The sequence below is a fragment of the Homarus americanus genome, unplaced genomic scaffold (assembly GCF_018991925.1).
Source record: "Homarus americanus isolate GMGI-L3 unplaced genomic scaffold, GMGI_Hamer_2.0 scaffold4060, whole genome shotgun sequence".
In the NCBI taxonomy this organism is placed as follows: Eukaryota; Metazoa; Arthropoda; class Malacostraca; order Decapoda; family Nephropidae; genus Homarus; species Homarus americanus.
The window spans coordinates 11,191,678-11,217,625 of record NW_024746161.1 but is presented as its reverse complement, the minus strand read 5'-3'; the positions used below and the strand labels follow the sequence as shown (position 1 = coordinate 11,217,625).

The window sequence follows — 25,948 nt, the reverse complement described above, 5'->3', positions numbered from 1 at the left end:
GTGTGACAGAACAAATGCTTAATGTAGCTGTATGCTCAATAGTCTGGGTGATAGAATGTATATAATGAATATATGTCCTTAGCTCATATTTATATAATATTAATTGATAGCGGCTAATACAGAGACTCTTAAATGTAAGAAACACTGTAAATCGCTTGTGTGAGGTTGATAACACGAGTATTAACACCCACTACCCAGAGCTCAGTGTTATGTTCACTTACACTATAATATTATACATGGTCGTCGTCGTCACTCCTTAAATTAGTATAGTTAGGTTCAAGTTATGAATAAAAATCATAAGGTCTAAAAAGATTAATAAATCCACATCTTTATATACAGTTTATTTTAATGTTTATTATTTGTACAAGTTAATCTTCTCTTTCTGATGAGACCAATTAGGTGTGTTATGGTTTTAATTTTTATTTCCTAGTGGTGATACAATTCATTGTGGTGTAACTTGTGTGGAAAGAAAGAAACATATAGAGTGAAAGTTAGTTAATTGATCAAGTATTTACAGTATTGTGTGAGAACCTGTCTCCGTGAGCGCTTGAACACGTGTTACAGTGTTGCATTACGTCACTCCAGCAGCCTTCCTGGCAGCGATAATGGACAACAATTATATCTTGAGGGTGTAAGGTCGTGATCTGTAGCTCCAGGGAACGACAATATATATACAGTATATATATATATATATATATATATATATATATATATATATATATATATATATATATATATATATATATATATATATATTTCTTTTTTTTAACACTGGATTGTGCTGATCTGATAAATAAACAAGAGGTGGATGTTTTCATATTGTATTTTGTTTTGGTGCTAAGGAGTAATTAATCCTTACCACTATAGAGCCACAAGAAGACCAGTCGACCACGGCGGTGGAGAACATGCTGTGTTTTTTCTTCTTTTCATAAAAAAACAAAACAAAACAAAAACAATATCACAGTCGCAGACGTCCCGTGCCACAGGTCGAGGCTTCAACTAAACCAGTGTGTCAAAACTGTCGTCCTTAAGCACTAGATGCCGTATAACTTATAGAAAGCCGCTCTTACAATCAGCTTAAAGAGTTCACACGATACACCTAAGATAAATATAAACTCCTGGCTATTTCTAAGTATTTTTTCATAATTTTTTTGCTGAGAGGGAGCGGGATAGATACCATTCACTGGGGGGAGGATCACGACCTGTTAGAGAGAACGGCAGTATGTGTTATCTGTAATAGGGAACACTTCAGTAATAACCTTTTCAGTCGGTATACAGTTGAGTAACGTGTTTACTGTACCTCACTGATCAGTCAGTACATCAATAATGAGCTTCCCAGCGAGGGAACATCTTCGTAATACTAATCTCTCCTACAATAGAGTACGTCTCGGGTAACTTTCTCGCTAAGTTACTTAATCACTTATATTGTAGTCATTTCAGTCAGCGAACATCCAGTTACCAACACTTTAGGTAACTGAGCAACAACCACACGATACAAGACTAGAGTACCAAATAGTTCTTAGTTCTCGAACTTTCAATATATCAATATTTTACTAATATATTTCTCTGTTCTGTGATCACTTCAACACTGTCTCAGTAAAAGAACACTTCAGCCATAACCTTGTCACTCAGGATTGAACACTTCAGCCATAACCTGAAGGAAGTAGTACAGCGATCGGACTGTTTCACACAAATACGGTGAAATAAGAACAAGCATTTTCAGTCTGTCTTTTCCTAATAACAAACACAGTACTAGTTAAACCACTCCTGGCTTTTCAGTCATTGAGTCACAGTTTACACTTTGATATAATTCCTATTTCTCCCTTATACAGTGCACGGTGCATGCTTAAAGTGCACACACACCCGCAACCATGCACAGGGAAAATACTGCCACCGTTCTTTATCTAAGTGTGCAACCTGAAAGGCATGAAAGCCACTGTCAGTAATTCGCGTCTGTAGGGAGGGTGAAGAAAGGTAGTGGTTGTTTAGCTGCGCGCATCACCCGCCAGCACACTGGTGGATGTCCGCAGGGATGTGGATTGTCGCAGTGCAGAAACTGGAAGACCTGTGTTCAAACGGGCTAAGCAGACGATCGTTAGTACAAGTACAGTCGCGAGTGGAAGTCCTGAGTCGAAACGCTCATCAGTGGGAGGTACAGAGGCCAGGGTACTCCTGTGAGGGACGAGAGTCACTTGGGCAAGCAGAGGCAGCTGGTCCTATGTTGTACATGGGTTTCTTGAGGTAGTTACCACTGCAAGTAAAATAGGACACTTTAAGCCATAACAAAAATGGGGAGTAAAGAGAAATGAATTGTTGCGCAAGTCTGCCTGAAAAATGTAATTCTGTAAATTGGTAAAATGACTAATGGCAAATGACGTGGATGCACAAATTAAAGCTGATTCGTGGGTTAATCGAAAAGAGGTGAGAGTGAAGAAACATTTTGGGGGACGATACCGAGTGTGTACCATAACTTGTGTAAATGCGAGTCTCTCTTTTTTTTTTTTTTAAATGCTAGAATATTTAATAACGGTAGAACTTATCATCGTAGAGTCGTAGACGATAAATGTTTTCTTACCAAAATGTGCACGAGGAATATATTTTACTTAATATCACATTTACGAATACAGTATTTACATACACCAGGGAGGCAAAATATGAGCTCTCACTGTCCGCCAGGGTTTGGTTTCCGTGAGTAAACTTTTGACAGCCTCTTAGCAAGTTTTTTTTTGCTTTTAATGACATTAGAATTCAAGATAACTATATTATTTTGGGTTAGGTTAGGTTAGTTTGGTACATTTTATGAACGATTTATTATAGAATATAGAGACTAACAGGGAGTACACAAGGAAGCTTCTCGTCCTCACCTTCCACACGTAAAAAAAAAATAAAAAATAATACTACACCCAAAGTACAGTATTCCTCGTACACTTTTTGGTATACTAACGAGATAAGAAAGTATTTATCTTCTATAGTAGTACGTTATATAGGTGGTATAGTTACTATTACCTTGACAGTTTCTAATAAAAGTTTTAAGAAAGAAATAACAGTTACAATCAAGGTATAGATTTTTTCTTTACCATGATTTTTTTTTACTAATGACAATATGTTACCTGGAAAATTCGAAGGACAATGTTTAAACACTCACGAACACAGGTAATACTAACGTGGGGCCGTAGTTGCAGACATAGATCTTGCATTTAAGCTTCCATGAGCGGCCCTTGAAGACCTTGGAGCAATCATGGTAGGTGGCGCCACAGCCTACCTCACGGGTATCGGCCCACACTAACTGCGTGTAGTGGCCGATGACAGCGTGGTTCATCATTCTGCAGAAGTGGAGGGATTGGTCTGACTTGCTTCATTATCTTTAATGTTAAGATACTGAACGAGCTCAAGAGTTTCAAGAGGAAGAAAAAGACAGAAAGTCAAGTTCATGGAAGCGCACTGTTGTCCATTTTGTGGCGCGAGAAACCAGAAATCTCTCACGGCGAGACTCTAGCAAATAGCAAATACCTCTCTATACCTTCCTGTACTTACCGACCCTCTGCCACTACCACCTTCTGCTGGGCAAATAAGATAATCATGTACAGTAAAAAATAAACAATTCACTAGGATAAACAAGACGGCATAGTTTGTGGAGATATTAAAAGGTGGAATGTCAGTTTGGGAGAAGTGTTCGGCAGACAAAAGATGTGAAACGATTATTATTGTATTAGGCAGCTATAACCATTAAGACACGGACTGTTGGCATTTGCATTATTTTCCTCTCAACAATGAAGTGTTTTAAAAGACTCATGCCCATACTCTTGTCCTTCTCTTCCTTCTTTGCCCATGACACTAACCTGCAGCACAAAAGGCTATCTACTATCGCTCTATCGTCCATGTTCAGCCCCATCTCACCCAGTTGATCACCTAAAGAGTTCACAACATGGGAGGACCCATTCATCTTTGTAAACCACCAAACACACAAGCTTTCACTGACTCACAAAACAAGATCTTTTTTCAGTCTCCTTTTATATACAGTAGCGCCTCTATTACATCAGTCAGTATCGTAGCATCCTTAGTTTTGCATACAGCTAATAAACTCTTTGAATCCCTATATTTTTAAATATTGCAAATAAATGTCTGTAAGAAAAGTAGGTCTACTTTTCGGGTTCCTTCATAACTTACTACATCATAATTTTAGTTATTATTTTTGTTTTCCTCATCAACGACCAGTCCCAATAACTTCTTCCATATATCATCTTGATGCTAGATGATCTGCCCCCCCCCCCATTTTTTTTCTGTGCCACTGTTTCTATGGTCAGTGTGTTAGTGAGATCTCATCTATCATTCCCCCTTTCTTTTCCATCCCCAGTCATAACACACGCCATTCTTTATCATGCCACTCACACTCAAGAACCACCGCGTTGAATTTTCTTCTTTCACTTTTATATTTTTTTCATGGTTCTTCATCTACCTATAACTTACATGCATGAATCAATGGCGTTCAACACTTTCTCACTACCCAGCTAAATCCCTGCTTACCCCTGGTGTACTAGGCGATATTACTGTCGCTTTAATATAGATCATTGTCACTTGTCCTCTAAATCATCAGTTAATGAGAACAGGACGAGTGGGGACAGTTTGTAGTCTGGAAGATTAAGATATTGTTGGTGATATAAAATATATTATATAATATAATTCCATAATAATAACAGGAACTTTTTTGCACAATTAACTGAATAAGACGTGAGAGGTGTGATGTGGAGGCTTGACTTACCTAAAGCTTTTGATAAGGTGGTTAGGGACATACTTGACCTCCTCGTACCAGAGCCTAACGGCCGTGTCCCACACTGAGCCGGAGTTGCTGCTGCTCCATTCATAAAAGATGTTCTGTCCCACGTAGTAGTCCCCTGCAGGAGACAAGAGGAGTGAGTGGTGCTGAACAGTAAGACGAGTTCCTGGTGAGGCAATGTTGCTATAGCATTATCCACCCTCTTTTAACAGAGGGCTAGATATACTGTATAACGTACAAGTCATGTTATAACTGGACTTAAAGAGTATTGGAGTGTTCCATTTTCACAGAAGACTGTATATGTGGTCAAGAAATAGGCAGTAGGCAGCTATCAAATGGGGAGGTACTACCGCCTGGGAAGATATTGGAAGCATAATGTACTGTCTAGTGGTAGACCCTGCTGCCATATGGCACCACAAAAATTGTGACCAAGACCCAGGTTGTTGATCTGACTTTCTGCCTCATTTACTCACAATTGCAGGGTCTCAATTGTTTCTTTTACTTTAACAACACAACATACTGTACATAATGTATGTCGTTTCTCACTCTTGATTTATTTTTATTTTTGTAGGCTATTATTTATTGTTATTATTTATACTTTTATTATTGTTTTATTCATTATAATTTTTATTAATTTTTATTAATTATTATTATTATTATTATTATTATTATTATTATTATTATTATTATTATTATTATTATTATTATTATTATTATTATTATTATTATTATTATTATTATTATTATTATTATTATTATTATCATTATCATTACTATTATTATTATTATTGTTATTAATTATTATTATTATTATTATTATTATTATTATTATTATTATTATTATTATTATTATTATTATTATTACATTTTCACCCTCCACGCCCTTATGTGGGTCAGTGACCTGTGCCCGGGTGGGCTAATCCCCGTAAAAAAAGGGGGCAGTTACTAGGTAGGAGGGAAGGCAATGGGGAATATTAAGAAATAAGATGGTCTTACTGGAGACCAAACGACGACAGTCATGGCAGTCGTGGTAGTCGGGGCAGGCGGAGGCCCAAGCCTGAGCCACCTGTGCCAGCTCATCGTTCCACGCCAGCTGCTGCATGTCAGAGGAGGAATACTGTGGCCCAGGCAGCCCCTCGCTTTCCTCTCCGCGGGCCACCTTAGCGCGGTACCTATTGTGTGACTCTAGAATGGCAGCTTTGTCGCTTCTCGTTATGCCCTCATGGTAGATGGCGCAGGTGGAGGGCGTCGGCCGACACATGGTGTGGTCCGAGCTGAGATGGGTGTAGTCCCGGCAACTCCACCTGAAGGCGTAAGGTAGTCTTAATAGTGGAGGAGTCGTAAGGGGGTCGTACCATTTGAGGACCAGGGAGAAGTTACCACAAAGAGGTATTGAGAAGAGAGGGGTCACTGCCTGAGTTTCTAGAGAGCAGAAGAAGGTTAAGACAAGGTAGCCTCATCAATACCTTCTGTATGTTAACTGTCATAGGCCTTAGTAAGTTCTATATTTAATACAAAATCACAGAAATATTAAATCAATTCGATGTTACTTTTCTCTTTTTATAGATCTTTCTTTAAACGAGAGTTACAGAAATTAATAACTGTAGTTCTAGAATCAGGTGAGAAAATGCATGTCAAGTTAACAAGTAGAATATAAATTATTTATGAATAGCGACAGACAGAAGGAGAAGTTCTCTGTTAAATAACCAGAATTTTTGTTCATGAAATAAAGTTAAAAATATCAACAGACCACGATTGTCTTAACGTGCTCAGTAAGTAGTGCCATTTGCACTTACCTCACGCAACAGTACATCAGCAATATTTCTTCACCACACACACACACACACACACACACACACACACACACACACACATTCGTGATTACTAAGATTTCATTAATTTATTAGTTCACTATTATCCTATACATTTATAAAATGTTTCGTGACAGCGGTACAGTTAGTTGCTTTTTATTATCTTAACGTCATTTCTAGTGGTAGTTGATGCCAGGCGTAGAGAAAGGGACCTCCTGGCAGCGGTTTCCCACATCCTCCACCAGTTTGTCTCAAGGAATTGTCCACTAACCTAGTTTGTGAGGCCACGGGTGGCGGCAGAGTGGTTGTGGTGGTGGTAGTAGTAGTGGTGGTTGTGGTGGTGGCGCGCGTCAGGTTGTAGCTCCAGTATCTCCCGTAGTTGTGATACTGCTCGCTGGTCTCCCCTGAGGAACAGTCCGGGATTTAACGTCAACACTTACGAGAGGACTAGAGGAATGTGTAGGTAGACAGGTATAAACAATCATCACCAGTACCTCCTCTTACCTTACAATCTTGTAATTACACCTACCGATTCTGGTTGTCTCCCAAGAGCAGTAGACTTTGGCAGACTTGTTCCTGAAGGTGTTGAGAACCACATCAACGGAAGCTTCATGGGAGGACGTGAGAGCTAGGCTTGGTCCCTCACGGCCGCAGTACCTGGCAATGGAGAAGTATGTCAAAGATGTCTTTCTTACCTTTATATTTCACTGTATATAGGCACTAGTTATATGTCCGTGTGTTCTAGCGATCCTTGGCAGACACCCGTTCAACTCCCTCTACCAAACATTACTAGACATAAACATTACCAGATATAAACATTATCGGACACAAACAACAAGACCAAATTAGAACAAACACAAACACGAACAGAACACTAAACACACCTGGACCAGTCTGCATCATTAATCCTGATGGCGAGATGATCACGCCGACACTGCTGCGATTTTCGGATTCTGAAGTCCTGACATTCCAGCTTCCAGTGGCTCCCGACGGGGGTCTGAGAGAGAGAGAGAGACGGGGTGATGAAGCTGAAGTTACAGAATGGGCTGGGGGTGATGGAGTGGGTTAGGGTGATTGAGTGATTAAGGGTGATGGAGTGGGCTGGGGTGATTGAGTGAGCTAGGGTGATTGAGTGATTAAGGGTGATGGAGTGGGTTAGGGTGATTGAGTGATTTAGGGTGATTGAGTGGGCTGGGGTGATTGAGTGAGCTAGGGTGATTGAGTGATTAAGGGTGATGGAGTGGGCTGGGGTGATTGAGTGAGCTAGGATGACTAATTAAGTGAGCTAAGATGAGATGAGGGTGTAAACTGAAATGAGAGAATGAGCTGAGACGAGAAGGTAACCATAACTTCCCCGTCACAAACTCTCCCTGCACACTGTAAGGAGGTAATAAGTCATCCTTGTTGCTACTCTGTTGAAATTCTTACCTTGAACCTCCAGAAACAAGAGCTCTTGCCGCCTGTCTTGTGTGGGTAATTGGGGCTGGTGATCCTCCCTCGTTCTTCTTCCAGCTGGCCGCCACATCCACTTCGGAACGCTGACACCTGCAACCAAGGGAAAGTTTAATTTCGGGGCAACATAGATCCCCTTATTTCATGAAGATCTGATTTGGTTTACTCCAGGAGGATCTGAATGGTTTAATTTTAGGTGTAATGGTTTAAGGTCTAGTGGGAGGAAATTTGGAAAGTGTAGCTGAAAGATAAGACGCCAACAGGTGAAGGACAATCGGAGACTTACTTGATTGGGACAACATAACAACTTACTGAAGGAGAGACTCAGAGGCGTGTTTATGACTTCAAAATTACTTGGTGCAGTTTTCCGTGCGGTAGTTCATGCAATAATTCTGTGTAAAATCAATAAATACTTATGTGTATACGTACCATACGCCAGGACCCACAGCACCTTTGATTCCCACTGTATTGAACATAAGACAAAGAAAAACCACAGCGTTCAAATCTTCCCACATCGACGTTAATTTGAGGGGCCCGCAATTTGAGGGGCCCGTCGTCATTGCACCTTCGTTAAAACACACCTCTGGGGAGACTGGAAGACTGAGATGAAAGGAACACGGAATGACGAAAAGAGGATAGGGGGGGGGGGGTAGTCTATCCTATCAGAAGGGACGTAGCAAACTTAAATGAAAGGTTTATGATAAACTATATATGAGGGAGATATAGCTGAGAGAGCATAAAATATGATCTCGATGCCAACAGGTAAGGCAGATGAGGGAGGAGAAAAGGCTTGGGTGGATCAACTTTTAGGAGGTCTTGGGAAAGCTTAGTTGAGTGTGTAAGCAGTAGAAACCTTAGCTTGGGGCTTAGAAAAATGGTAAACAAATGAAGGAATGCTTAACTGTGGATTATAAACATCAGGAAATATAACTGTGAGGCATAGAAGTGCGAAATTAAAGCTGTATTGTAGCGACATATCATCTTAGATGCATTGCACTAACAGGTAGTAGCAGATTCACTCACTCACTCAGACACGTCTATATCTGCTATGAAACGATGTCGTTGATGCTTTTCCCCGCAGTCAAAAAGTACTGTAGTATGGAGAACAAAACTTATCTCTATTTGCTAACGTCTTCAGAGAAACTTCTACCTCTCACGTCCCGCATGACCTCAGAGCTAATTCTGATTATGTACAGTAAGTAAGTTTGATCCTTTACTGTCTTAGGCCACTTCATTTGAAAATATTTTTTCCTGTTTTCTGTACAAAACACACACACACACACACACACACACACACACACACACACACACACACACACACACACACACACACACACACACACACACACACACACATACATACATTGACACCTTGGATGGGTGACCTGAGGAAGTAAGTTAGCTGTGGTTGTGACAGCCCCACAAAGAATAAATAAAAAATGAAAAAATACAAATAAAAAAAAGTTAAAGGGATAGCATAGCTGAGACCCTCCTCATATTAAGGTAAATTTACAGCTTACCTTAAACACAAAGAATTCCTTCGGTCTTCGTCTCCTGTTACCGTTCACTGGAGGTGTTGGCACCGCTGGTTTCTGTGGAGCAAATTTGGGGTGTTTATACCCGAAGTTCTTGGTGGGAGAATATGTTTGTTTAGATCCGTGTTGGTGACCGGGTTTGGAGGGTTTATGGGGGATGATTTCGTTGTGTCCTCGTGAGCGATGATGACTGGTATCAAGAGCCCTGCGAGGTGGTTTGGAGACGTCACCATTGGAGTTGGGTCGTTCATGATTGGTGATGGTAACCCGGTACTGGTTTACGCTGGGAGTGTGACGGCCACGTGATACTGTGTAATACCGCGTGCGGTGATACTTGCGGCGGGTGTTTCCATTGTTACTGGTCTCCTGTACTACCCGAGGGGACCTTGGGTGTCTCTCAGTCGACTCATTTGGCTTCACATCGATGTCGCTCATCAACTCTCCCAAAAATTTATTTCGGTTAGATTTGTTACTTTTAGTCGAAAGTCTTTTCCTTTTTCGTTTTGATGAAAGGTCTTGCACTGTTGCCAAGTCATCCATGTAGTGTGTAACTTCTGAATCTGTGTAGTTCAATCCGTCATGGATGATAAAGTTGGAATTAATCCATGATGGTTCACCGACGCTGAGGAGTCTGACAGTTTGCATCCTGGGGTAGTCTGACACAGTCCCGTAGATGTTGTTCTCCACATCGAACACTAAACGATCACCGTCCACCAACAAGTTATCATTGATCGGAAGGTCTGAGGAGTCATCTGTAGAGCCATTTGAGTGCCTGTAAAATCGACGACTGTTTGTCTCTCGGAAACGGTAGATGCGTTGTCTGCTCTGGGGGGAATGCTCGCGGCTTCTCAGTGATTGAGAATGCTTATTTCCTTGGTTTTTGAGTTGATACAATCGTCGGAGTGCCTTGATCCGCGCTAATTTCTCGGCTCTGGTAGAACCTGATGAGTGCCTAGACTCTGAACGAGATGTTGAAGAGGGTGATCTGTTTCTAGTGTCTGGGTCTTGCTGTTGGGGTCTCGTCACTTTTCTGTCCTGTTGACTGTTCTTCACCTTCAGTCGGTCGCTCTTGCCATTTTTATATTCTATATCAACCTCAGAGAATGTAGTTTTCCATAATTTGATTCTGGGCGTTTGTCCACAATACCTGCAATTATACACAGGTTATCAAAACAACTGTCAGTTTATATAACACACACACACACACACACACACACACACACACACACACACACACACACACACACACACACACACACACACACACACACACACACACATACACACATGATCTGCACGAACTTTCCAAGTGGTCGAATAACTGGTAAATATAGAAAGTATAAAAAATAGAAATATAGAAAATGTTGAATATTTATTTTTCATACGAGTCACATAAATCAACAGCACAATTACTATATTAACAATAATGTGCTGGCTCCTGTAATAAGGGGAGCACCTGGGCTTCGTAGTTGGCCAATCATTAAAAGCATCTCAAGTGGGGACAGCAGCGTAAGAAACTAACCATTGAACAAGCGGGAGACCACGCCTACGGAAGTGCCTCCCACTACTGGGAAGTAACGCGCAGCCCCCAGGCCTAGTGCCACACCACACCAGGTGGTCCCTCCTCCAAGGGACAATGGCGCTTTAATATTCCTCTGATACATTTATTGTGGTGTCGCGTGTTCTCGTGTCCTCTTAAACTATAAATTTGTGATTCCGGTCTTTGTAATCAATTACCGACGGAGAACGCCATCGGGGATTTTATTACCATAAATATTCGGCTTGATTGTTTTTTGTTTTCAATTTGTTTCCCTTTCCTGGTTTTCTTGTTTATCGTAGGTTTTCTGGGGGGTGAAATTAAATACTCGAAGGGAATGCATATTTACTGTACGTCCACCCAGGAGTTGTGAATATGGTAAAAGAACGATGGACTTTAACCAAACTTGGGTCGTGGATGTATCACCAGAAGGTCTCAAGGCTCAGTAATCAATATTTCCTGTCATCACAGTCCAGAGCTACGACACATTGTATGTTACTGGAGAGCGACACAGGGCGTGTTTACCTTGAGTGCTAACTGTTTGAGGGTGAAGCGGTGGATAAGTGGATATAACGCTCGCCTCTTGTCTCCTTGTCTTAGGGCCCGCTGGTTCGATTGTTGGAGAAATGAAGGAAGTCAAGTGCAGTGCCGGCGTGCTGCCTCTTTACGTACCACAAGGGTTAATATGCAGGGTGTTGAATTCACACTGCCCCTAACCCCCTCACGAGTCGGAGCCAGGGAAATAGAGTACGTGATCATCATTTTGTTTCTTGAGTGATAAGACCAGTGTACAGTAGACATGAAGGATCTTTTGTAGCCAATAGACAAAAGAAATCATTAATTTTCTCATGGTTTAATTTGAACGCCTACCAGGTAATATTATTCAGACAAGAAGACTTTAAGAGGTGTTAATTGATAGTACGGGTGCGATAAATGACATGATTTTGTTCAGTTACTGTGACAATAGTCGAGGCGGTATAACTGCTGGCCGCTTTAATGACGTATATTTTAACATTAGTGGATGTTGTTGACACGCCACCCTATCACCTTGTAAGTGTTCTCTCAGTACCCCTAACGTCGTCAACCCAGATTAATCCTTACACTACCCTAAACACCCTCTTTTACCAACATCCTATTACATTTTAATATATTCTTGTTTCAGTATTATCACTTTTTCTTCTTATTCGCCATCTTCCAGAATTTTTTTTTTATTGTACAGTATATGAAAATATTTCTCACGTCTCACTGAATTTTTATTTTCTATCTTTACTCTTCTGGATAAGCCAATTCTTGTTAAGGCAGAATTACTGGTTACGGTTTAAATAATAATGGTGTGACTGGAGAAGTCGATTGTTGTATACCGCATGTGTGTGTGTTCATATAGACTACACACAGGATCAATAAAGTCTATTACTTGTGAAGGTGAGGCGGGTATGACAACCAGCCAAACTTACTTCTGGATACTTACTTGGCCAGCGGTCTGGTGCGGGTCTGGTCCACGGACAGTCCAGGAAGGATCTGTACCCGGCTGACGGCGCAGCGACGTGAACGACGCAGCCTGAGACGGACTACTTCCACAACCACTCCGTGTCCCGGTGGCGCCTGTCGGAGAGAACATCTTCAATAATATTGCCAGTTCTCCTCCACCATCACCCTGTGTGTAGAACGATGGTGGTGGCGCAATACAACACCATTTTAGTGATTAATAATTATGTGTTTCTGATAATGGTGGCAACGAAATTGCAATATAAATAATACAATTGGTTAGGGAAAGAAAGATTATATAAGAAGGAAAAGCTACAAGAACTATAATCTAAAATATTATTTACTGTAAGTGGGATTACAGGGCGTTGATGATGATAATAATAACAATAATAATAATGCTACTTATACCAAAAATCTGCAGATCTGAAAAGAAGTATAAAAACGAATATACTAATGAATTCCCAAAGGGTTTTAAGCCTTAATTTTTCCATCACATAAACACTAAGGTTGGCATTTACCTTGAAAGTATTGTGGTCACCAATCATGAATTGTTGAGGATGTCTCAAGTTTTCTGTCAAATCAGTTCCCTGAAACAGCAGCGCTCAGTAACGACACCACAGAAAGGCTTCAAGTTGTGACCCCCTTGAACGGGACAAAACCAATCCACTCAACTTTCTTTCCTGATTGGTGATGGAAGGTGAGATAGGGATTTATCAGTGGGACCCGAGTCGAAGATGGAATCCAAGCAATGGAAACACGCAAACTTTCTGATCCCTAAGTAAAATATAATCAAGCATTTTGCTGGCAAGATTATGGCCTCGAGCAGTGGTTAGATTAGGTTAGGTTAGGTTAGGCTGCGATAGGATTTGAACAACTTGTCCATCTTCCCCCTGCCCCAAAGGCCGCTGTTTTCAGGATGCTAAAGAACTGAAGGCCACCCTCACCTGCTGCCACCATCCTGCAATAGGTTTCTGCCCCCTCCCCCTATCACCAGATAAGTACGTCAAGGTATCCTGACTTCATCTACCCCGGTTTTTTTCTGTCCTGTGAGATCCAATCAAGTATTTGTTTGTTCCACTGTTGATCTGATGAAGGTCTGCCCACTGCCGTCTCTATTTCTCGTAAAGCTCTTGAAATAGGATCATAAATGAGTCTCAGGGCAGACTCATTTATTTCTCAAACCTTCTCGCTGGGTTATGACACACACACATGTTGCTATGTTCTCGGGAAAGTTTTAAAAGTGTGCTTTTTTTTATTTAGCCGCCATCTTTCATATCCAGGGTCTTCCATAAAATTGTCTTCTAAAAGCACATCATCACACATTCGATTTGTCTTTTTGTTACACTTAAAACAAAAATCATAAAGTGACTCTACGGTAGACTGTCTTAAATGCATACGTGGCACGGCTTTCTTCCCATTTAAATTATTGATCGCTAAAGGTTGGGAATTTTTACACCCGTTCAACACTATAGTCCTGGTATGATATATCTTCATTACTGGTCTTTCGTTTGGTTCATCGAGCTCTTATAATCGAGTTAGCAATTGTATCGAGTTCCTAAGTAAAATTATGATGACAGTCAAGGAGAAGAATGCGTTAAGTTGATCCCATTGACATACAAACCAGTTGCCACCACGCATATGTGACAACTTCCTCCAGTGCCGCGGTAAACAACTTGAAGGGTAATAAGTTCTAACCTTCTACACTCTTTTTGCTAACGTTACCCCCTGCGCGTATACGGGTTCCCCTCGGAGCTGAATAAAATCGTATAGCGTTAGTCAAAGATTAAGAATAGCGTCCCCGTAGTGAAGGAGTTAATATTATAAAGCTACACGAGATAAGACACTTGGTTTTAATGTAACAACAACAGCAGGATGATGAGTGTCGTAGCGCTGTACTTCTGACAGGGGAGTGTTCGTTCGACACAGTCAAGACGCATTAACAGTACATTATCTTCCCCGCGTTTATGATCCAGTTTTTATTCAGTGTGTTCATTTGACTTTCAGGTGTCCAAGGGTGTGTGGTGGTGATGATGATGATGATGGTGTTGATAATGGTGTTGGTGGGTGTGATGGTGGTGGTGATAATGGTGTTGGTGGATGTGATAATGGTGTTGGTGGGTGTGATGGTTGTGGTGATAATGGTGTTGGTGGATGTGATAATGGTGTTGGTGGGTGTGATGGTGGTGGTGGTGGTGATATAATGGTGGTTGCTGTGATGGTTGTTTAGGTTGATGGTGACGGTGGTGTTGGTGTTAATGGTTCACGGTGATTGGTGGTGGTAGTGGTGGTAGTAATAATGGTGATGGTGGTTGTAGTGGGAGTGGTGTCCATGATGGTAATGATGGTGGTGGTTGGTGTGATGGTGGTGATAGGAGGCTATAGTGATGGTGATAGGAGCGGTGTTGAGGGTAGTATTAGTGGTGATGGTAGTGGTGATGATGGTGGTGAGAGTGATGGTGGTGGATGTAGTGATGGTGGGGGTACGATGATGGTGTGGTGATTGCTGTTGATGGTAGTGTGGTAGGCTGGTATGGTAGTGTGGTAGGCTGGTGTTATGGTGGTGTGGTAGGATGGTAGTGTTATGGTGGTGTGGTAGGATGGTGCCATGGTGGTGTGATAGGATGGTGTCGTGGTGGTGTGGTAGGATGGTGTCGTGGTGGTGTGGTAGGCTGGTAGTGTTATAGTGGTGTGGTAGGCTGGTAGTGTTATGGTGGTGGTGGTGGTGGTGGTGTGGTAGGCTGGTGGTGGTGGTGGTGTGGTGGTGTGGTAGGCTGGTGGTGGTGTGGTGGTGGTGGTGGTGTGTGTGGTGTTATGTGTGGTGGTGGTGGTGTGGTAGGCTGGTGGTATTGGGAGGTGAACTATAGGTTAAGTCAACACATGTATATGAAGCAACATGGGTAAGGGATGCAGGTGCCAGGACCCCAAGTGCTGTGGACGACCGTGCTGTCCTCACACCTCCACCCCCATCACCCCTCCCCCACTCCCCATCACCTTCCTCACAACACCCCCTCATTCCCCACCACACACGTAGTCCTACCCTACCCCCACTCACTTCTTCCCCGGCGGCAGTTGATAAACCCCTTCCTAGGTGTGTGCCTGAACGCTTCCGGGCCAGACGTCTTCTGCAGGTGGACATTAGCAGCTTCCCGCCCACACACACACATACACACACACACACACACACACACACACACACACACACACACACATACACATACATTTCCAAAAACAACTGCAGAGCGTACTGAACAATGAACGTTACGCGATGATTTGCATACCACGTGTATGTCAGGCCCGTGAAGTCTTCTCTTCCTGTTGTGGACCACCATCTCCCTCACCCCGCCCACACGCTCACCACAGTACAGAGGAGGAATTGCTGTCACCATGTAAGTCCGATAAACTGTTCTGTATAAAGAACAGAACAGCGTCCTCAAGTAAAGTTTAGTGTAAATGTGAATTATTCTTTTTCAGTATTTTTGTTTAATCTTTTATAAAATAATAAAATAGCAGTACACACACACACACGCACACACACACACACACACACACACACACACACACACACACACACACATGAGTGGCAAGAGCCGGTATGTGTTAGCAGTGAGTGGTAGACACTACAGCAGGGAGGTGTTACTGGGTTTATCTTCCTTCATGTGCTGTTGAGACTGAAATCCTTAACCAGTTTTTTGTTTGACCTTTAAACGATATAAAGAATAATCGTAAGTATAACATTCATGATGTACTGTTAACATCATCAAGACTAAACAGGATGAAATTGTAATATTAATATTCAGTACACGAACGTAAGGCAAAATCTAACTCACCAGCCTTGAATGAGTCTCGTCAAGGGATGTTGTCAACTGATAACTTAACCTGAATTGCCCATTAGGTTGTTCCTACACACAGGACACTGATACTCCCCCATCTAGGGCCACAGTAGGAGGGTCGACACCCTCTTGTGCATTCCTAAGAATGTCTTAAATTACAGTTGACCGCTTCTTACTCTGCCCCCGCCGGGTGAATGTTCTTATTGGAGTATCTTACATGTTCTTTGAGATATAAAGAACAGTGTGGTGTGTTTATCAAAATATGTTACTGAGGAGGACGTGCAGTACATGTCAGAAAAAATAGTCATGAAACGAGAACCTTGTCCAGTCCTCGACGGCTGCCAGTGTTACAGGTCATCAACGTCGGCAGCGTTCGTGAGTGGTTGTCTGTGTTACTCCAGTGATCCACCGCTTGATGTTGAACTGAGATTTCCTAAAATAGGAAACTCTCTCTCTCTCTCTCTCTCTCTCTCTCTCTCTCTTGTAAGAGTCAAAAGCAATGAACGAGAAGCAAGAAAAACATTATGTTCACCGCCATTATCGCCAGTGGTGATCGTGTTAGCCCAGGCTGTACTGCTTCTGCCAGCCTCGGCTGCTGTTTTTTGAACACGTTTAACATTGTCCACGTGCTCGTCATTCCTCTATCTCCTCAGACACACCACTAAACCACCTAATGCCTGGTGTTTACCTTAACAGACTTAAGTTAACGATTTGCAAATGTTTAGATAAAAGAAATTGAACGATTAGGAGGGAAAAGGTAATAAATTTAACTGACTGTGTTGGTCATTGTCCACTGTGTGAGTTGGTGCGTTCAAGGATGTTGTTACTGGTGTATAAATGATCACGAGCGTTGGTATAAGGATAAGATGACACACACACACACACACACACACACACACACACACACACACACACACACACACACACACACACACACACACACACACACACACGCACGCACACACACACACAGTTCATACATTAACGCTCCTGACACAACATTATGACACTCGTGAACTGACTTGTGCTGTATGTTGTAAAATTATTAAAAATACTCAGTGGAAGGTTTAATATTTGGCGATAACTTGCTAATGTTTACGCGGCTTTGCAATATTCACTGGTTAGGTTAGGTTAGGTTATAAAATGATTGCTTTACTTGCCTGTTTTAATAACCAAGAGCTAATTAATGGCATAGGTTTCACTTATACAAAGAACTCTTAACCTAACCTAACCTAACCTAACCCAGGATGTTTGATAGTCAGGTGAAATATAAATAGGGTGCCTATTCTTCAGGTTTAGATTAATTTATGTATTACCAAGGAAGGTGGCTGAGTGGTTACAACGCTCGCCTCCTATCCTAAGGTACCCTGGTTCGAGTCAATTCCATCTAGCTGTGAAAAAGTTGGTGGAGGAGAGCACCAGCCACGTTATCTCCTTTGGAATTTAATCTTATCTCTAGTGCTTCTGGGACCCACTTTCCATTTTTTTCTTCATATACCAGATGTTATTCCTTCTATTATTATTACTAGTATCTCTATTTCCTTAACGCTATTTTTAACGTTGTTCATCATTTGTTTTTCTTCGAATATTCAAGTCACTGTTTTGATCTTGACTGCCATGATATGTACCAACACTTCCGGGTATAATGTGCCCCTATACCTACCACCAGGTGTCGTCTCCTGCCTGCCTGCCTTCGGACTCTTGTAGCTATTTTCGTTCACATTTCCTGACCAGTCAATCCCTCCTGACAGTCTTCAAACATTACCTAGCCAATCAACCTCTCAAGCCAAGTCCTCAAATATTACCCGGGCAATTAATCTTTCAAACCCAGTCTCACCAATTTGTACCTCCATCCATCCATCAATCATCTGTTCATATGCCACCTCCTGATCCTCACTGTACTAGTAAGCTGCTCAGATTCTTTTTTCTCGCTGTTCTAAATGATGTTTGGAAATGCTTTGCACCAATCGTCGTTTTGTCCACAGATTATTGCATTATATGTCTAAATTATTGTTTTATCCACATTTGATGTTTTTTCACACTTCTAGTCAATTGTTTTTGGTCTCGTAACTGTCATCTTAACTGCTAAAATTAACTGTTTTTAACATTTTTTTTCTCTCGCCTTTAACTTGCTTTTATTATTGCTTGTAGATGTTCAGATTATACCTTGCTTACAGCCTCTTGAGACAGGTGGCTTAGAGGATAGACAAGCATGACCAAACGGGAACTGGTGTGGGGATTGCGGGAGGCTTGTACGTTAAATTTTCTCACTTAACTCTGACTCACTGACGGGGTTGGCAATTGGTTTAATATTATTTTTAGAAACACAAATTATTGTTTCTTGTACACTCGTTAAGGCTCACAAACCTAACCTAGCTGAACCTAACCTAAACTAACCATACAACCCTGAAATGAGTTCTTAAGCATCGTCGTGCGTTAGGGAAAGGAAGGGAAAGGAGGGGCAGTGTTGTCTCCATGCAGTGCGTCGTGGTGTCCTGTCTCCCGTACGTGTTTCTGGGAGCCTGCCATTCTCTCTTCTTTTTCCTGAGTAGTGTAGTGGATATAGTGTAGATTGAGTAGTGGATGTAGAGTACGAGATAGTGTAGTGGATGTAGTGTCGATGATAGTGTAGTCACGGATATAGACTATGATCTGGTCCCTCAAAAATTAACCTAGGCAATATTACAGGTAAGTTAAAGGAATTTAAACCCTACAACAACAACAAATTAAATAACTTGCTAGAGCCCCACACTGATTCTCTACCGTGTCTCTTACATTAAAGGTTTCCAATACTGTTAATCTCTCATCTTTAAAATCCAGTTTGGACTTGACCATCCTTGTTTGTTCTGGCAGATGTTGAATTAAGATAATATTAATTTAGTGGACTAAGGCGAGGCGTTGTTTGAGATAGTGAGCGCTTGTGGCGGGTGGTGACCAGTAGCCAGGCTGTCGACTATGCCACATCACCAGTCACTTATCGTAAATATCGCTTCATTTATTTACAACTTACTCTTCCTACAGTACACGAACTCTTGCGAACGGCTACAACGATGACCTGGGTGGTGGCTGGCTACACAGTGTCACCAAAAATCCTTCACACTTAAGACGTGACTGGGCGTGATAACACCTCACAACCGGGTTCACTTCTTAACGAGCCCTCCGAACCCTCGAATCCAGAATCCTTTGAGTTCTAAAGATGTTTAATACTGAATGTTTCCTTACGCCAATATTACGTAAGTAGATTCTTAGTCTTTCTTTCTCATCTGGGATTTGAACACAAGGGGCGCCTCGCTAAATACTTGTGACAGCTACACTTGTCTCATCTCTCCCTGCGCTATTTATTTGTTTTAAAAAATGAATAAAAGATTCAAACATTTCAAGTACGTACTCGTAAGTAAAGTCACGTGTCCTTGCGTCTCACAACGTCTTGGAAGGTCTTCGTGAAGTACTTTATGTTCTAGTGTGCGTGTGTGTGTGCGTGTGTTTAATTTAAATGTAAATTCATGGTGAAAATGGGTCCCCATTGGTTTAACGATCCTGTGAGTTAGGGTCATTTTGGATAGAGGAAACGAAACACCCCAGATTATGATGTCCGGTACTACCTTCACCCGCCTCCCATTACCCAACAGTGTAGTAAGGGAGGCTAGCCACTACAGAAGGGTTGACCGAGGGACGCTTCGCTCAGTAACGTCGTCCTCAAAGGCTTAATATTATCAGCATCACCATAACTTCATCATAGGTCTCTGTAATATTAAGTGACTCATCAAATTTACTTTCAGGAGTTTAATTTGGTCATGAAAGAAGTGACAGATCACCTGACAGGTGACAGTGTCTTGTGTACACAGTTACTTGTGCTCTTGGCCATATAATGTAGTTCACTGGCCATCTGCGGCTGCCATTGCCATATTTCATCAAGGTTTATGTGATTGATTTGTCTACCTGTTGGCATTTAATGATAACTTGCCACTTTTTTTCTGTTTATAATCAACAAATTTATTGATCATTAATTTAAACTTGTCTGGCGGGGCAAGTCGTCACGCGCCCACTTGTGTTCCGTCACTTTTGCCCCGCCACAAGAGGCATGAGGTGAGGTACGCACCGCTCGCTGCGTCTGTCTGTGCGATAAGGGAACAAGAATGCAGGTGTCCTTGGGTCAGCGCGCTCCCGTCTCTGACCTCCGCCCACCAGGGGGATAAATCAGTGTCGTTTAGCGGAAGTGTATAGGGTCCAGAACACGTAGGGAGGCCGCTCTTGGCGAGGATTATATAGAAAGATGTTGTCGTGCAGTAACTTCCTGATCGTTGATGACACTGCTGCTCCCAGGCCCGCGCGGAAGTGTTTACGTTCACTACTTCAGGCTGCTCCTCGACTCATTATTATATTCACCAGGATGATTCATGTGCTCCACTTTTTTTATATAATTTACGAACCGCGACTAAATTACAGACTCCTAAACACTCCGTCATCACCCACTTAAGATAAAAACGCAGCAGACGCAGCAGAAGGAGAAGTAACTTGTTTATACGATATTTAAGTTCTGTAATCTTGGGTCCGGATTCACAAAGGTTCGTATAATCAAAATGAATACAAAAGAAGACACCTTAACATCTCATGAAGTGATGTCAAATGAACGTAAATCAGAAAAAATAAATACACTGTAACAGTTTGATTCTCTAAATTTGGATGTTATCTCTGTCTTTTAGCTTAAAACCAACTTTTGGGTACATTGTCGCTTGTTGATTTACGAGGAATAATTCATCGTAAGAACCTTCGTAAATCCGTGGCCAGATGTATGTGATAAAACAGGAGATTAATCGTCGGTTTGTTGTAGCGTAAACAGTGGCGGAGGCGGAGTAGTTGGCCCCTGCTGCGGTGTACAGCTCCCCGTCCCGTTCTGCCCCGTTCCGCCCCGCTCCGCCCAGCCCCGCCCCTTTACAGTAATGGACCCCAGGAAGTTAAGAAAAATGACATAGCTTAATAAATTTTATTATATTTGGGGCATCGAATTCTAGGGAGGGAAACGAACGGTAATAGGCTGCAGCTTCTTGATGAAGACGATGACTGAGTAGCTGACATTAGAGTAGACTATATGATGAACCAAGTGTTAAACATCGTCGTGGCATCATCTTGACCTCACACTAACCTTCTTAACCACGATAAACTGAAGTCATCATCATCAACAGGTCTAGCCGGACAATAGTAAATATAACACTAGTTCAAGTGACATTTATTAAAGGGTCGTGATCTCTTGTTCCTTATAGAGACGTACGCTACTAGGAACCACCCTCCCCCCTCCAACCCCACCCCCTGCACACCCCCAACACCGTCCACCACCCCTTCCACACACCCCAACACTGTCCACCACCCCCCACCCCCTGCACACCCCCAACACCGTCCACCATCCCCTCCACACCCCCAACACCGTCCACCCTCCCACTCGCCAACCCTCCTTCAGCGACCAGTAGCAGCAGCAGCCCACTCACTCCACTGTCAGGTTGGTGGTCTAGTCTCAGGGTACGAGCATGGTGTGAGGTGTGACTCTAGCGGTGGCCAGCTGACGATGGTGCGGCGCTGGCGGAAGTTATCCCACGGCGGACCAGGAAACATTGAGAGAGAGAGAGGTAGGTAGGTAGGTGAGGTAAGAGTTGCTTACACATCCTGCATACACCTCTTTTCTCTCTCACACACCTTACATATTGGTGTCACCCCGTAGGTATCATTTTCTCGACTATCTCGGGGCCTTGTAGTTCGCACTTTCTGAGCCATCTTTACCAGACGGTTTGGCACACAACGATTCTCCTTGTCGTTGAAATCCTCTATAAACTCTCTTGATTAAGTAGTTCAGTAGAATTGAGTAGCGCAGGGCGTCTTAATACGGTGCGTGTTTGTTTTTTGTTGTAGTTGTTGTTGTTGGGAGTTGAGGCTGCGTCCGAATCCCTTACGTTATCTTGCCGACTTCCGCTTAGCCAATCAGATGTAGACTCAAATCATCTCAATTTATATTCACAAAAATCTTATAAACCACATAAGGAGGAACCGCTATATTATTTTATTGATATTAATAAACTAAAATATAGTAAAATAAAAAAGTTATTTCCTTCTCACTCAAATGCTTCAGCTTGTTGACTAAGATAAATTAACTCCCATTATCTACAGTTATTAGGTCCGTCAAATAGGAAAACTATTCTTATTTAAAAGTTACAAACAATATTTCTTGTTCTGGATAATATAGCCATTAAATAGGAATAGCTTCTCCTATATGTTGGACCCAATTTCTGATAATAATGACAGCAAATTTCTTAGACATTTGTTATAATTTGTAGTGAGGTGATAACATGTAGAGCTTATCAGTGCTCTATTGTAACCTGTACGTGTTCTTAAGCCTGTACCTGTCCTTAAACCTGTACCTGTCCTTAAACCTGTACCTGTCCGTAAACCTGTACCTGTCCGTAAACCTGTACCTGTCCGTAAACCTGTACCTGTCCTTAAACCTGTACCTGTCCTTAAACCTGTACCTGTCCTTAAACCTGTACGTGTCCTTAAACCTGTACCTGTTCTTAAACCTGTTCGTGTCCTTAAACTGGCTCTTGCTTCATTTCCTTGTCTGACATTATATAACGTCTATCTTATCCAGACAGAGGCATTATCCAGACAGGTATTATCCAGGCCATGGCGTTATCCAGAAGTGGCATTATCCAGACTATGGAATTATCCAGACAGAGTCATTATTCAGGCTATAGTATTATCCAGACAGAGGCATTATCCAGAAGTGACATTATCCAGGTTATGTCATTATCCAGAAGAGGCATTATTTAGACAGAGGCATTATCCAGAAGTGACATTATCCAGAGAGGCTTTATCCAGATGGAAGCATTATCCAGGCTATGGCAATATCCAGACAGAGGCATTATCCAGAAGTGGCATTATCCAGGCTATGGCATTATCCAGACGAGGCATTTTCCAGAAGTGGCATTATCCAGACAGAGGCATTATCCAGATAGAGGCATTATCCAGACAGGCATTATCCAGACGACGAGTCTTGGTCCAGTGTCCTCTAAGCATTCGGTTAAGTGGCCACACACACACACACACACACACACACACACACACACACACACACACACACACACACACACACACACTATGAAACCTAATACCATGTTGTTTAAGATAAGCGACACACACATACACAGGGACGCCTCGTATAACTTTCTCCAGCGTGATTTTATAAATGGTGAACACGTTAAAATACCAAAGAGAGGAGCGGAGTAAGTTGACACCCTCCCTCTCTCTCTCTCTCTTTCATTCCTTCTCTCCGTCCTCCCTCCCTCTTTCCTTCCTTCCTTCCACCCCTCCTTCCTTCCCTGACTCTCCGCCAATAGTATGTGAAGGAAGTTGTCCACGCTTTTCCCTCTAGTCCAGCATGTTAGGTTAGGTTAGGTTAGGTTAGGTTAGGTTAGGTTAGGTTAGAGAGGAACACTCACCTTGACCGTCCAGCTACACACTTGCTGAGAGCCATTGGTGACGCCGGGGAGTGTATGGCCAGGGGAGACCAGGTAGACTTCTTGTTGTGGCTCCACCTTCACCACCTCCTTCCCACACCCTGAAATAGACATAAGGAAAGTGTGGTCAATTTATTTCTCTCTCTCTTTCTCTCACATATATATATATAACATTGATTTTGATAATAATTTATACATTATTAGTGACATCGAAGGGGGAAGCACTCGTGATTAGTCTTCGTTGTGTGTGTGTGTGTGTGTGTGTGTGTGTGTGTGTGTACCTGTAAACATGTGACAGAAGTGAATTTCCTTATAATATTAATTCCTAACTACACCACGGACTCAAACTCCTACACCACGGACTCAAACTCCTACACCACGGACTCAAACTCCTACACCACGGACTCAAACTCCTACACCACGGACTCAAACTCCTACACCACGGACTCAAACTCCTACACAACGGACCAAACTCCCACGGATTCAAATACCCACGGACTCAAAGCCAAAAATAACAATATAATCCCTCGCGTCGTGTTAGACCATCCCAACATGGCCCCGGTCATCATGGCCAGCTTGATCTCACTAATTATTACCTCATTTACATACAGACGCAACTGGATATTCTCTCTCTCTCTCTCTCTCTCTCTCTCTCTCTCTCTCTCTCTCTCTCTCTCTCCTTCAGTCCCTCACCCTCCTCAGTCTGACTCTCCCTCTTCTTCCTCCTCTTCATCATCATCATCACCATCATTCTTCCTATTCCCTGTTGATGCGGAGTTTTTTTTACTTTATCTCCAGGATGGGTGTGTGGGAGGTAGTGAGAGAAGGAGGAAGGGAGGAGGAAGAGAGAAGAAAGAGAGGAGGAAGAGGAGTCCGTTGGGAGGGAGAGAGACGGACGAGGACAATCTGATGTCTTTGCTTGTTAGACGGACCCCCCCCCCCCTGTTGAGGCTAGTCATGCTCCTCGTGGGGACAGACAACTCTCATCTGGGTGTGTTTAATACTAACTCAATGTATTAATAGTATTTGTAACTCCCATGTTGTTATTATTATTATTATTATCATTGTTCATTATTATCATTATTATTATTATCGTTTGTTCAGTATTGTCTCTCTAAATCTATCATGTTTCATCACTCAACAATACTGCCACGTGTTATGTTTTTCCTCTCTATGCTGTTCCTGATTTTACTCCTTTCACCTGACCCCGAGCTTATATCCCTTTTATGTTCTGGGGTTTGTTTCATTATAAGAGGAAGGAAAACATCCAGGGTTCTGTCATCCACACACAATCAAACCCTAATAGGATAACTTGCTCCCTTACCAGTTGTTTTTCACTAGGATCCTCTCTCTAGATGCCCTTCACCAGGTGGGTTAGTGAGAGGCACTTCACCAAGTAGGTAATGAGGGGCACTTCACCAGGTGGGCAGTGAGGGGGGCACTTCATCATGGTTCACTCTCTAGCAGGACACGAGTGCCACTTTAATAGGTCAAGATGGTACAGGTGGCGGTGAGGTGGGTGAGTGTCAGTATGTGTGTGGCTAATATGTTGTCTTCCTGATGATACGAGTCAAGGTTTACTGTGCATAACATGGGGCGGCTGTAGTAGTGATAATAATAATAATAATAAAAACGATACTCCTCCCTTCCAGCTCTTCTCACTGCCCTCCTCCCTTCCCACTCTTCTCCTCCTCCTCTGTTCCACCTTTGCACCCTCCCTTTCTGCTAGCTCTCCTCCCTTCTCCCAATCCTCCTCCTTCATCCCCTCCTCCCTTCCACCCCTCTTCCCAGCCCTCCTCCCTCCATCACCCTCCTTCACACACATTGGTTATGTTAATAATCCTCTACATTGGTTCAATTTTCATGTTTCATCGACAAAACAAATCTTAGCAATTTTTACATTTTTTTTTTATACATTTACATACCTGCTAAGACAAACGGATCACGCCAAGGCTACAGAAACGCTTTAATATTCTGTAAGGCATTAGAAAGTGTTACGAACCACGCCATCTATTGTCATGA

General features: G+C 42.4%; 1 protein-coding gene across 3 annotated transcripts in view; it reads right to left on the bottom strand.

Moving 5' to 3' along the window:
- Positions 1 to 326: 326 nt before the first annotated feature.
- LOC121878949 overlaps positions 327 to 25,948 on the bottom strand; it is a 97,003-nt gene continuing 71,381 nt past the window's right edge. For all 3 annotated transcript variants that reach the window (XM_042385402.1, XM_042385401.1, XM_042385399.1), the window contains exons 4-14: positions 23,909 to 24,027; positions 12,578 to 12,711; positions 9,558 to 10,719; positions 8,014 to 8,130; positions 7,470 to 7,582; positions 7,115 to 7,242; positions 6,857 to 6,989; positions 5,771 to 6,078; positions 4,760 to 4,892; positions 3,165 to 3,323; positions 327 to 2,251 (exon numbers count right to left, since the gene is read on the bottom strand). In XM_042385402.1, the coding sequence (XP_042241336.1) occupies positions 2,143 to 2,251; positions 3,165 to 3,323; positions 4,760 to 4,892; positions 5,771 to 6,078; positions 6,857 to 6,989; positions 7,115 to 7,242; positions 7,470 to 7,582; positions 8,014 to 8,130; positions 9,558 to 10,719; positions 12,578 to 12,711; positions 23,909 to 24,027 (2,615 nt within the window). In that variant the 3' untranslated portion in view covers positions 327 to 2,142. The remainder of the gene's footprint in view (positions 2,252 to 3,164; positions 3,324 to 4,759; positions 4,893 to 5,770; positions 6,079 to 6,856; positions 6,990 to 7,114; positions 7,243 to 7,469; positions 7,583 to 8,013; positions 8,131 to 9,557; positions 10,720 to 12,577; positions 12,712 to 23,908; positions 24,028 to 25,948) is intronic.